This window comes from Myodes glareolus, chromosome 3 (assembly GCF_982192425.1).
Source record: "Myodes glareolus chromosome 3, mMyoGla1.1, whole genome shotgun sequence".
Classification (NCBI taxonomy): Eukaryota; Metazoa; Chordata; class Mammalia; order Rodentia; family Cricetidae; genus Myodes; species Myodes glareolus.
Genome location: NC_142028.1, coordinates 43,175,364 through 43,188,821, shown reverse-complemented (window position 1 = coordinate 43,188,821; position 13,458 = coordinate 43,175,364). Strand labels below are relative to the sequence as shown.

The 13,458-nt window shown below is 43.4% G+C and overlaps 1 protein-coding gene across 1 annotated transcript; it reads left to right on the top strand.

Annotated features, from left to right (window-relative positions):
* The first annotated feature begins 203 nt into the window (after positions 1-203).
* Positions 204-13,258, top strand: LOC125403259 (histone-lysine N-methyltransferase SETMAR). The gene is made up of 2 exons (XM_048438511.3): positions 204-423; positions 11,896-13,258. The coding sequence occupies exons 1-2, from the start codon at positions 265-267 to the stop codon at positions 12,661-12,663; spliced, it is 927 nt and encodes a 308-aa protein (XP_048294468.3). The 5' UTR covers positions 204-264; the 3' UTR covers positions 12,664-13,258.
* The last annotated feature ends 200 nt before the right edge of the window (positions 13,259-13,458 follow it).

Below are 13,458 nucleotides of genomic sequence, written 5' to 3'. Positions count from 1 at the left end.
GCAAAAAGCTGACCATGCTTCTCACGCTTCCCCAGAAAAACTAAAACATTTCAAATTCTCTGACTGGTATCTGTCTCAAAACAGTGGGATCCAGACCAAAGGTATCCCTACAACGCTGAGGGAGGAATCGCGCTCACCTGCCGCTTGTGAAAAACGAAAACTACAACTCCCATGAGGAAGTGGGGCCGCGGAATCCCCAACTCCCAGCATCCTCCCCACCGGAGGCCCAAGACCGTCAGGTTAGTAGGCGAAGTGAGACTGTAAATGTCTGCGGAAGCTGTAGAGCAGCGTTCCTTAGGGATAGCAGCAGCGGAGGAGGAATCTGCGGCCCTGATAGAACAACAAGATGTAGCGCGTGGCCTGGAGAACTTTCCCGTGAGAGTATGGCCTCTGGGGGCGGAGCCCAGGCCTAAGCCTTTCCAGGTAGAGGCGGGACTAGGGAGGCGGGGCGGGTGCCTTTCGTGTGGGGGCGGAGCCAGGGGGCTGCTCCCATTTCCTCCCTCCCCCCCCCCCCTTCATCTAGGGGCTGGGCTGCCGAGTCCATAGCCCTGCAGGGGTTGTCTAGAGGGCGGCTTTTATTTACCCCGGTCGGAGCCTGCGCCCTTCCATGTATGGGCTGAGCTAGAGGCCTGCTCCCTCCGTCCCCCCCCCACCCAGACACCCCGCCCCCAAGGGAGGAACTAGAGAGCTGCTCAGGACTCCAGTAGGTGAGGCCCCGCCCTGCCCTTCTGTGTAGGGGCGGGACTAAAGAGGGGCTCACAAGCTCGGGGACGAGGCCGAGCCCTTCCTTATTGGGCGGGACCTCAGAGCTGCACACAGCCCAAGGGGGCGCTAGGGCACCTTGCCTAAGAGCCGAGAAAGATAGACGCATAGCTCCCCCATGTGGTCATAATTGTCAAACTGGCTATAACCACAGGCTTCTATTTTTTTCCTAAAATTTTTAATTTTACATACAGGGTATTTGGATTTATTATGGTGTTTTAAAAATGTTCCTTACCAAATATCAGTCGTACATAATAGTGGGTTTCTCGATGACATTTCCACACAAGCGCATAATGTTTAGATCATGTGCACCACCACTCCTAACCTCTTTTGTCCCACTCCCAGTCCTAGGAATCCATCATCTTCTTGGCTAATGCCCCCCTTCAACTGTGTGTGTGTGTGTGAGGGGGGGGGGGGAGGGGAGAGAGAGAGAGAGAGAGAGAGAAAGAAAGAGAGAGAGAGAGAGAGAGCCAGAGAGAGGAAACCCAATGAGTTTCATCAAGGTTGTTTACTGAAACTTAAGTCCTCTTGACTTTTTTTTGTTACGGACTTATCTTTTGAGAATACCATGTAATATATGCTGATCTTACCCTGCCCTCCCCCAACTCCTCACAGACCCTTGCCTACCTCCCGCCGTGTCTATCCAATTTCATGTTCTTTCTTTCTTGAAAGAAAAAAAAAAAAGCCTTTGGCCTGAAGAGAAGGTTCTTAAACGAATAGGATCTAATATTTTTCTATGAACCTGTAATAAGACCTTAACAAGGATTTTATCTTATTCTATTGGTAAAATGGCAGTTCCCTGTAGTCTGTGTGGCAGAGGGGTGACTTTTTAAAAGGAGCATTTTCCTCTGGTCTTGTACTCAGAACTTATTGAGGGATCAGAGCAAATCAGTTTCCTGCACTGGTCTCAACTGTCTCTCATGGAAGAATGGCCTAGTACTGAATCTCAGCCCCTAGAGTCAAACTTAGCTGAGGGCTCCTTCATGCTGAGAGGTCTTGGACGAATATAAGTTAGCTTCTGCGAAGCCTCGGAAGCCTTTTGTGGAGAGTTTAAGTAATAGTACCTCGCTTTATAGCTACTTTGGGAATTACTGATCTAGTTCTCTGTAAGAACTCAATAAATGCCCACTGCTGTTACTGCCCCAAAGCCCTTACTCTAACCTTCAACCCCTCTTATTGTGGCCTAAAAGTTGCCTAGGGAATTGGGAATACCCAAGATTCTGGCGAAAGAACTTTGCCCTTGGATATTGGACTTAGATGATGCTTTAGTCTTAGCTACTCTACAAAGCCAGAGCTTTTTGTTTTCCTACTGAAGATAATTTAAAATTGTACACCTTTCCCCATCTTTTATCAGCACAAATTGGGGTTGTCTCTACCTTCCTTCTAGGGTTTTTGTGAGCAGCAAATGGGGTAATAACTTCTATAGCAGATTTCAAAAGGCAAATCATGATTTTAGTGTGCGAACTAGTTACCGTCCTCTCAAATTATAGTTTGCGACCAATAGTACATGTCTGCATTTGCATTGATGGTTTATTATTAACAGCACAAGTAGATAGCACTATATATACACCAATGAACCCTTAAAGCATGTTAAAGATCAAACATTACAGAATGTCTGGTAAGACTACCTGTATGTTTTGTTTTTTTTTTTATTTGTCAAACTGTTGAGTGCCTGTAAAATGCCAGGCTCTGTGTTAGGTGAGGCCTAGAAGATGACTTCATTCGGTTGAAGAAAACAGCATTTGGTTGGTTTTATTTTATCCAAGAAGTATCTAATATGGAAGAAAAATGCTGCATTCTTAAGTCGCTTCAGTAAGTATTCATTAAGAACTAAACGTATACCAAGTGATGAGTTGGGACACAGAGACTAGAAAAACATGCTTCTGCCCTCAAAGCACTAACAGTGAAATGATCCTAGAACTGATTTGAGCAGCTGTAATACTGAATGAAGTGTGTGTGTGCACGTGTGTGTATGTGGGTATGTATGTATTGTGAACTCTGCAAAAAAGTTTCCAGTTGGATTGTATTTTTCTTTGCCATCTTCTCTAAGAACAATCCATAAAACAGTAGAATAATGTAACCCTTTGTTAGTCCGCTTTATTTTCAACATAACTAACAATAACTTAATTAGCCAGGCAGTTGCCTATAATCTCACCACTCTGGAAGCAAAAGCAAGAGAATATAAATGTAAGGGCCACCCTAAGCTACACAGCAAGACACTTTCTCCAAAAACCAGCCGCTAGGAATGTAGCTGGCTCAGTGACCGAGTGCATTATGCTTAAGTCCGTGGGTTTGATTCCCTGCACCTTCAAAAGTTAAAAGTTTTTATGTAAGTATCTTCTTTAGCATCTTCACAGTCATTAGTGTCCATAAACTAATCACAGTTTTCAAATTAAAATAAGTACCTGTCTATTTTTAAAAGGAAGAGGGAGGAGAGAAAAAGTAACTCATATGACTGATCCTTAGACAGCCATTGCAGGCAGACGTGAAAGTCATGAGAATGAAACTGTTGGAAAAAGATATTCCTGGTGACACAAAGCAAGATACTGAGCAAAGTGAAGTAAGTCAGTTCAGCAATGTTACTACTGCAAAAGGGTACACAATGGCCCACACCACTGAGCAAGCACACGGGCGGGGCCACTTAACCTGTGTCTCACGCCATTGGTGGCATGATTGGCTAATTGATAGTTGGTGGGCAAGGGAAGGTTACAATAGAGAGCTGAGTTTCAAATCTACCATCCAGGGTTTGGCAAACAGGCAGATTCACGAGAGTTTCACAAGATGGAGGAGTGGTCTTTTGGAAGGCTAGCCATCTCTGCTAGAAAGGACTGCCTCTCAGAAAACAAAATCCACATTCTTGACACTATAAAACAAGCATCATGGTTGCCCGGGTTTTCTAGTGGTACTAGTGGTATAGGATGTGTGTCTGCATGTGCCATGGAATTGCTCCACCACTGGCCTACACTCCCAGCTCACCTTCAGCTAATTTTCTTCCATGTATTCCACATGCATAAAAGGAATCTTACCCCCCAAAAAATCAAAATAGCTTACTTCCCGCAAGCGCTGGCTTCACAGGCCCACACAACCATTAAGGCATAAAAAACTCAAGGTAAAAATAACTTTCTGTCTGCTTTGGTTTGGGATGCCGTGTAAAGAGAAAAGAGAACATTGAAATGTTCACATTAGAAGCCAGTGTATCATAACGTCCTCAGGGTTGAAAGCCAAGGAGAAAATAAACTAATTGGTTTTCTCCAGCTAAGTCAGGTTTAATTACTTGTCATGTCCCTGAGATCAACTTCAAACATTATTTTTAAGATCTCAGCTGGGCCTTGACCAGAATTATCTGGCTCACGGTCTCCTAATAGCTGTTAGAAGCAAAAGCAAACTGATGACGCTGGACGCCAAGCCCAAAGATTCTTGTAGCTGCGTTTTCAACACAACCAAAAAAGGAAGGAAGGTTTCCACAGTGCTTCCTTAAATATTCCTTAGGATTCGGGAAGCTTCCGTAAGAGTCACACTTATGTTTAAAATCCTAGTAATGTACAGACTTGTACGTGAGTTTCTGGGGCTTTGATACAGAATGTTAATCAAACAGTCCTGACTTGCATTTGAAGGCTGTGAAGAGCTGCAGCAAAGCAGAATGAACTGGGTGTCTGCTGTGTGTCTAGAACTACAGATTAGAAGGACACTTCATGACACACCCCAGAACTCATGTTCTTCCTCTGGACACACATTTGAAAAATGACACCTACACATTTAACACAATTCGACATTCAGCTCAGTTCATGCTAGCCTAGTTTAGAGAGGAAATCATCATGAACAAGAGAAGCCAAGATAGCTATTTATTTTTTTAGCATGCTATATGCTATTTCTATTTTGGCTTCCTAGATAATTATTATTTATATTTTTCTCTTAAGTATTTTTGTGGAGAAAAATTGGAATCTCTACCCAGGATGTGGCTGATAGGGAGTCATTTCACACTGATCATTTTGCACTTATTTCTAGCTCTTGCATATGACAATTTAAGAACAGTAAAATTCCCCTTCTTGTCTTTTTTTTTTTCTGCTGATTCCAAATCCCAGCATATGGATAAGACAGTTACTAAGGCGGTATTTGTTGATAAATGAAGGAAGTCTTGGCTGGGTCAGCTCTTAATCTCCTCACTCGAAAAGAGTAAGTAAGCAAGGATAGGAAAGTAGTTCATAGACCGGACTATTGTTTGGATATGTTTGCAGCCAGGAAGTTTAATTCCAGGACCTATTTTTTTCATCACCTACTACAATACCTGCTTATTTTTTCTTAAATTCATGTGCCAGCCCCAATTGTAATTGTTTAGATTCTCTCTTATAGTTTCCTTTATAAGTGAGATAGAAAGAATGGATAGTTAAGGGAAGGTAATATTTTCAAAGCAAGTCCCAGGCCCTGAGTAGCATTATCTCCCTTGGAGCTTGTGTTAACCAACCCCAATATGAATATTTTCCCTGTTATAATTGTTGGTCTACAACTTACCCAGTCACTTGCCAAGAGTCACCATGGTAATGTGAATCTGGCTCTGTTTGTGTCCCCAGAGTGCGCCATATTCTGCATTGAGAAGCTTGGTGGTTATACCCTGTGTTCCTGGCCACAGTCATGAGGTTTTCTGCCTGAAGTACAGCATAGTTTGTTCCAGTATCTTAAACACAGTTGGAAACCTGGTAGTTCTTTGTTTATTTGCGTCTCTGATGACATTTTCTAGCCTTTTCCTATAGCAGTCACAGCTTTCACCCTACCGTATTAGCCAGACTCCCTTGATTGCATGAAACATAAACATCCCTCAAACTGGCTCAAGCAATAGAGGGAAAGAATTGCCTCACATAATGGAAATGTCCAAAAGTAGCCACCTTAGACCTGTCTGTATCAAAACTGTAATGATGTCTAGTTATATCTTACCGCTACACTTCCTGTTTGCAGAGCAAAAGGTTCAAGCCCACTTCTGGGTTTGAAAACCCACCAAAATCTACAAGTCCAGAGCTCAAAATCCCACCAATCCCGTGCTTGCCTTAAAATCCCACAACCTCCCACCCTGGGAAACCCTGCCTCTAAAAAGTCCTTCTTTAAACTTTAATCTGCCTTCTGCTCAGGTCCTGTTGCTTCCTGCCCAGGCCACCACTCTCTTTTGTCTCTCCCAATAAATCTCTTGTGTGAGGTTTGTTGTGCAGTGGGACTTTGCTAGGCTCCTGACTGCCAGGACACTTTCCTTTTCAGAGCTGTAAGATTTGTGGAGGGGAAACCCTTCCCCTCAGAGCTGTACACTGTTCACACCTCTACTTCCCTTTCCAGTACTTGGCTAGGCAGGTTTTGTCTAAATGGTAAACTTGATACTGAGCGTTCTGTGGAGGGGTCCTACTTCCTTCATTGTGTCAGTAACCCAGATATGTTTCCTTGTTCTGGCTTAGATGGCGTGCTTGGCCACAAACTAAAAATTTCCCAGTTCTCTTTAGTTGTTCTTGTCCTCAGTTGTGTGTTTGTTTTTGAGGTGGATTCTCTCAGAACCTAGGGTGATGAGGAACTATCTGAGGCCAAGTTCAAAGATGGTCTTGAACTTCTGTTCCCACTGCTTTCATCTGTAAAACTCTGGCAGCAACCCTGAGTGCCTCCACTGTGGATGATATGGTACTGGAGATGCAACCCAGGGCCTCCTGCATGCTGAGCTAATACTCCACCAACTGGGCTGTAACCCCAATCCTAAACCAAACACTTAAATTAGTGGTGTTCTGCTATACAAACCCTGCACTGAACTGTCTCCCTGCCTCAAAGGAGTATTCTTCACTATAGCATTTTTAAAATCAATAAAATACTTTTCTTTTATAATATTTTTCTAACCCTTTCTGGAGGAGGAAAGTGAAGAAAGATGAAGATAAAATTATTTATAATCATCACTGATATCAGGGTCAGTGGTTCTAGATCTATTTTTATTCTGGTCTGGTAAAATGGCTCAATGGGCAGAGACACTTCCTGCCAAACTAGAAATTTACCTTGAAGTCTGTATTGTTTGTTCAAAGATATCTGAAGCTCATTTGGAAGTTGCTACCATTTGTAACCCAAGTGTAAAGAAGCTCAAATTGTCAGATTGTAGAATTTTAATTATAGAATTTTTATATATTTATATCAAATATATTCATCTATCTATCTCTATGTCTGTCTATTTCTTCTTCTTCTTCTTCTTCTTCTTCTTCTTCTTCTTCTTCTTCTTCTTCTTCTTCTTCTTCTTCTTCTTCCTCTTTTTGGTTTTTCAAGACAGGGTTTCTCTGTAGCTTTTGGACCTTGTCCTGGAACTAGCTCTTGTAGACCAGGGTGACCTCAAACTCACAGAAATCTGCCTGCCTCTGCCTCCCGAGTGCTGGGATTAAAGGCATGCACCACCACCACCCAGCCCTGTCTCTGTATTTCTATCTCAGTGCTACAGAGCAAACCCAGCATGTGCCTTGCAGATGCTAGGAAAATATATATATAAGAACATTTCATAGTAAATTATGAACTATGGCTGTAGCTCAACAGTAGAGCGCTTAACGATCGTGTGTAAGCCCTATATGCAATCTTCAACACAGCAAAAGTAAATAAAATATAATAAAGTAACCTCAAAATATTTTTTTATTTTTAAGTAGAAAGAAACAGAACTCATTTTTAGGGGAAAAAATACTTTCCTGGTTAGAAAACTGCAGTAAGTCAGACTTATTTTAAAAAGAGTCATCTGTGTTGGGAAAGAAATCATTTTCTAGTTCAGTGACTTAATACTGCACTTTAGAAGGATGCGCTCCTTGAGGGACAAATCAGTTTAAAAATACTCTTCGTGAAAAGGTTCACCAGGAGATCAGAAAACCTTCATTTTACAGCTACTTCTTAAAACGCCTCAATAACCATTTACATTTCAGTGTTGAAAAGGAAAAAAACCAAAAGTGGGTTCTGGGTAAGAGCACTTGATGGACAGGGGCATCTTTTTTTGAGAGTTCCTTCATCCCTGTAGGACATCCCTACACAGCTAAAGGGGTAAGACACAATGTAAGCAGAAGCTGTTTAACTCCCCACCCCCGGGTCACTGTCTAAGCAGAAGGCTGGCCTGCCCCCCACCCCAGACTCCCACTCTTCACCTTCCTAATCTTTCAACGGGAATGCCAATCCTCCTCCAGTTCTGTGCTTTTTAAAGTATAGGCTTCTGCACTTAACTGCACAGCTCCGCCAAGCCTCCACAGGGAGTGTGTGCATGTTGTTCAGTGCCTTTCTAAAGAGGGGCCCAGGAATCACCCTGTTAACAGGGGATCAGAGATGGGCAATTCCAGCATCTTGTCGGATCCTGTAATATCGTGACCCCAATGGTGCCGCCTTGCAGAACCACTCATGCCCAACTCTGTTGACTCTGTGCCATGCCGCTTTACCAAGGGTCAGAATACAAAGAGTTCCCAGGAACTGCCTCCCACAAAAGCATGGTTTGGAGGGACACACTGGTGAAACTTCTTTCTTGTATTTGTACTAGAAAAGTCCATGTTGCTTCTGATGGTGAGATTGTTCCTTACAGACAGTGCAAAACTTGTGTCTAATCATATGCCCTCTTTGAACTGACTGATTCCAAGTAAAGGCAATTGTTGAGCTGTTTCTGTTTCACACTTTATATGTCTAAGCTCACTGGACAGGTTTATTTCACCCTGGGTTAGTCAGCTTTCTGCTATTGTAACAAAACACCTGAGATGATCAGCTTACAAAATTAAAAGGTTGAGTCAGTCGGTGGTGGTGCATGCCTTCAATCTCAGCTCTCGGGAGGCAGAGGTAGGTGGATCTCTGTGAGTTCAAGGCCAGCCTGGTCTATAGAATGGGTTCTAGGACAGGCTCCAAAGCTACAGAGAAACCCTGTCTCAAAGAACAAAGAGAAAGAAATAAAGAAAAGGAAAGGAAGGAAGGAAGGAAGGAAGGAAGGAAGGAAGGAAGGAAGGAAGGAAGGAAGGAAGTTGGAAGGTTGTTGGGCATGGTTATCCAAGCACTTTAGAGACTGAGACAGAAGGATTACCAGATATTTTTGGACAACTAGAAACTGTCTTACCTCCACCCCTACCCGACACACTGTACATATAAGGAAATGATTTCTTTGGACTCACACTTTGAAGGTTGAAGCCCTATCGCTTGACCTTGTGCTAAGACTTATCTTCAAGGTGGGAATATGTAATACAGGAAATTGTTCATGGCAGCTGAGAAGCAGAGTAAATATAGGAAAATACTGGATCCCAATGTTCTCTGTGAGGGCTGTGCCCCAAAAATAGGCTTCCTCCTACTAGGCTCCACCTCTTAAAAGTTACACTACCTCCCACCAGAACCACAGGCTGAGGAATGAACACACAGGCATTGGAGGGGTATTTCCCCAAGCCATGGCACACCTCATGCTTGCCTTTTGCACATTACCTTACCTCTTTTTTAAAAAATATTTATTTATTTATTATGTATACAATATTCTGTCTGTGTGTATGTCTGCAGGCCAGAAGAGGGCACCAGACCTCACTACAGATGGTTGTGAGCCACTATGTGGTTGCCGGGAATTGAACTCAGGACCTTTGGAAGAGCAGACAATGCTCTTAACCACTGAGCCATCTCTCCAGCCCCATACCTTACCTCTTTAAAGCGATCTCATTAAGTCCTTTTTGGAAAGAGGTGGATATAAATAAAGTTCCATGTAAGCAACAATTTTTCTGTAAATAAAGTTTTTAGGTTCTTAAGAGGGGGTGTGTGTGAGTGTGTGTGTGTGTGTGTGTGTGTGTGTGTGTGTGTGTGTGTGTGTGCGCGCGCATGCGTGCACGCAAGCCATGTGTATAGAAACCAGAAGTTTACATTTGCTCTCCACCATCTCTCTTTGAGGCAGGGTCCTTACTGAAGCTGGAGCTCACTGATCAGCTAGACTGGCAGGCCACTGAGTCTGGGGATCCTGCAGTCTCCACATCTCCAGTGCTAGACTGCAGGGTGCATGCTGCCACCCAGCCTTTACATGTCTTCTGGGGGGTTAGAGTCAGATAGTGGTACTTGTATGGCAAGCACTCTACCAACAGAGCCATCTCCCCAGTCCTAAAGATACTTTAAGCTTCAGGGTTTAAAACTGTGCTTCTTAACCCTTATAAGAAAATAATTAAGACAGAAGGCTTTCCATAAAGATTTTAGATTTGAGGTTTTATTTTTCATATTTTGTAAATGTAATCTTTTGAAAATGCAGGTACATTTAAAACACCAAGAGCTGTTGCAAATTATCCCTTTGTCATTTACTAAGAACAGAATTTCTTTCCATGTATCAGATCCATCTATAGTTTATATATTGACACCTATTTAATAAATTCCATTTTAAAATTATTTGTTAATGATTTAACAATTATGACTTTCTTACCCCCAGAAAAAAACCCTGGAATGTCTCATAATGAATATATGTGTGTATATACATTTTCAGGTAAAGCTAAAAAGGGAAAAGAACCTCAGTATAAAATACTAAACTTCATGCAGGCATCAAATTTAGCAGTTTTTGGTCAGAGTGCTTGAGAATAAACGGTTATGAGTGCTCAGCCCTAAATGGAACATCTTTATCAATCCTCCCACCCCTGCCAAGGCTCAGGGAACATCACAGAAGAGGAGGCGGGGAAGATGTAGGAGCTGGAGGATGGGAGGAGTGCTGTGAAATGCTGTCTTCTGGACATGGTGTGGCTAGTGTGCTCGTGAACTCAGCAGCTGTGCTTAGCTGGGAAGACTCACACAATTAAACCAGCCAAAATCCCAGCCTAGATGGGGAAGTAATTCCTGAGAAACCTCCCCTAACGTAGGAGCTGTTGGCAGGTGATAGCTGCTGGGAGGAGAAGACTCGTTCTTTAGGGTGTGACTACTAACAGGTTCCCCACATTCCAGGAGATGGCCCCATGCCACACCCATAGGGCAGCCCTAAGTGGGCTACGGAAAAGAAAAAACAGAGGACATGAAGCTGGGAGGTGGATGTGAGGGGTGGGATGGAGGGTTATGATCATAGTTCATCGTACACACATATGCAGTTCTCAAAGAACAAAAAATATGTCAGTTCCTAAAATTCTAAATTATGGGAGAAGCAAGTTTTAGAGTGCTAAAGATTTCAATTGTTTTTTTTAAGTAATTTTATTAAATTATAAAAGTTTCCATTTCCGCCCCTCCTCCCACCACCCTCCCACTCCCCCCACTCCCTCTCCTCCTCCCTCTTCATCCCTAAGAGCAGTCAGGGTTTCCTGCCCAGTGGGAAGTTCAAGTTCCTCCCGCCTCCCTCCAGGTCCAGGAAGGTGAGTCCAGACGGACTGGGATCCGCAAAATTCAGTATATGCAGAGGAAACAAGTCCCAGTGCCATTGTCAATGGCTTTTCAGAAAGACTTCGGGCCAGCCACATTCAGAGAATCCGGCCACATTCAGAGAATCTGGTTGGATTGCGTCCTCGTTCAGTCCCAGTCCAACTGGCCTTGGTAAACTCTCATTAGATCCGTCCCCCTGTATCAGTGGGTGATCTCATCCCTCGCAGTCCTTATTTCCTTTTTCATTTTCTTCCTCCTTCTGCTCCTCATTTGGACCTTGGGGGGCTCAGTCCGGTGCTCCAATGTGGGTCAAGTCTTGATTATAGAAAAAAATACTGTTATCTTTATTCCTGTGAGATATAACTTCCAAACTTTCAAGTTTTGGAAGTTAGTCTTGGGACTGGAGAGAGGTCGCTGCGGTTGAGGGAATTGCTGTTTTTGCAGAGCACCAGAGTTGGTTCCTAGCACTTCTGCCAGGCAGCTCATAACCTCCTCTAAGTTCAGCTCCAGAGATCATATGTCCTCTTCTGACCTCCATGGGCATTGGCACACATAGAACGCACACAGACACACATTCACATAAGTAAAAATCAAAATAAATCTTTAAAACTTAATTTCTTTAAGTGGAGGGTATTCTTAGGTCATGTTTCAACGTGTTTTTGTTGTAGGTTTCTTTCATGTTTTCACATATGCTGGAATTAGGAAATGTCCACACCAAAAGCAGTACATACATTACATCCATATGAAACGCGTGAGCAGTACATACATTACATCCATGTGAAACACGTGAATGCCACGCTTAGCAAGCATCTCTCGTTTTTGCAGTATACTCCCGAGCATGTCGCTGGGCCTGGAGCAGACATCGACCCCACACAGATCACCTTTCCTGGGTGTGCTTGCACCGACACTCCGTGTCTCCCTGGCACTTGCTCCTGTCTTCGCCACGAGAATAACTATGACGACAGTCTGTGCCTCGGCACCATAGGATTGGAAGCAAAGTACGCCAAGCCCGTTTTTGAGTGCAACGTCCTCTGCCAGTGTGGTGAGCGCTGCAGAAACAGGGTGGTCCAGCGTGGTCTGCAGTTCCGCCTCCAGGTGTTCCAAACAGACAGAAAGGGCTGGGGACTTCGGACCTTGGAATCTATACCCAAGGGAAGATTCGTCTGCGAGTATGCTGGGGAGATTTTAGGATTCTCTGAAGTACAGAGAAGAATTCACCTACAAACAGCACATGACCCAAATTACATCATCGCCATCAGAGAGCACATTTATAATGGGCAGGTCATGGAAACTTTTGTCGACCCTACCTACATAGGAAATATTGGGAGATTCCTGAATCATTCTTGTGAGCCAAACCTGTTGATGATTCCTGTCCGAATTGACTCAATGGTACCTAAGCTGGCACTTTTTGCAGCCAAAGCTATTTTGCCAGGAGAAGAACTCTCTTATGACTATTCAGGAAGGTTCCTTAACCAAATAAGCAGTGAAGACAAAGAAAGGATAGATCCTGAACAACTAAGAAAACCTTGTTACTGTGGTGCCCCATCATGTGCCACCTTCCTGCCCTATGACAGTTCACTATACTGCCCCTAGGAAAACCAGACACCAGTTAGGAAGGGAGGTCCTACCTACCAGCCTCTCTGGGGACAGAACCAGAGGAAATCAAGCATTAAGTGCTTCTACTGCATCCTGCTTCCTCTCTGGTAAACAGCCTACCCCCAAGGGAAGTGTACCTAGTAGTCAGCGTCTTGCTCATCCCGGTAAGAAAGACAAGGGCTTGCCCAGCCCTGCCCCTGCTAGGCTGCCTAAATTCAACTCAAGAATGTGGCCCAGATTATAAAACGTCCAGCTGTACCCATTCTCCAGAATACTTACCTTTATAGATGACTCCTTGGGTGTCATCCTTATATTTCTTCTTGGAAACCAGAACTTAGACTTGATGACTGAAATTGGAGTAGCCATCCAGAATCCAAGTTGACCCTGGGAAAGTGTCACACTGAGCAAATCAAGAGATCTGTTAGTGTAGAAAATGCTGCTAGTCCTGACCTGCTGCCCCTGAAATTGTAGATAAGAAACCTATGATACTAAAGCCACTGTTGCCTGCATTTGAGCAACCCTTATGACTCAAGACCTCAGCCTTCCTTTCCAGCTAGTTTTATCAGTAATAAAACTGTTTGTTTTTTCTGTCTCTTTGACTCCTGATTTTATTTTGTGTTTCTAAATATGAATTAAGAAGGAAGGACGTCATCACTTGCTAAAATTTAATAATCACCACAATAATGAAGTAAAACCATGAGAATTATTTCCATTAATAATCAGGTCAGAAAAGGAAGCCTGTTGTAAAATTTTGGCTACACTCTTGGCTGTGTCCCAGAGCTTATGAAGTTA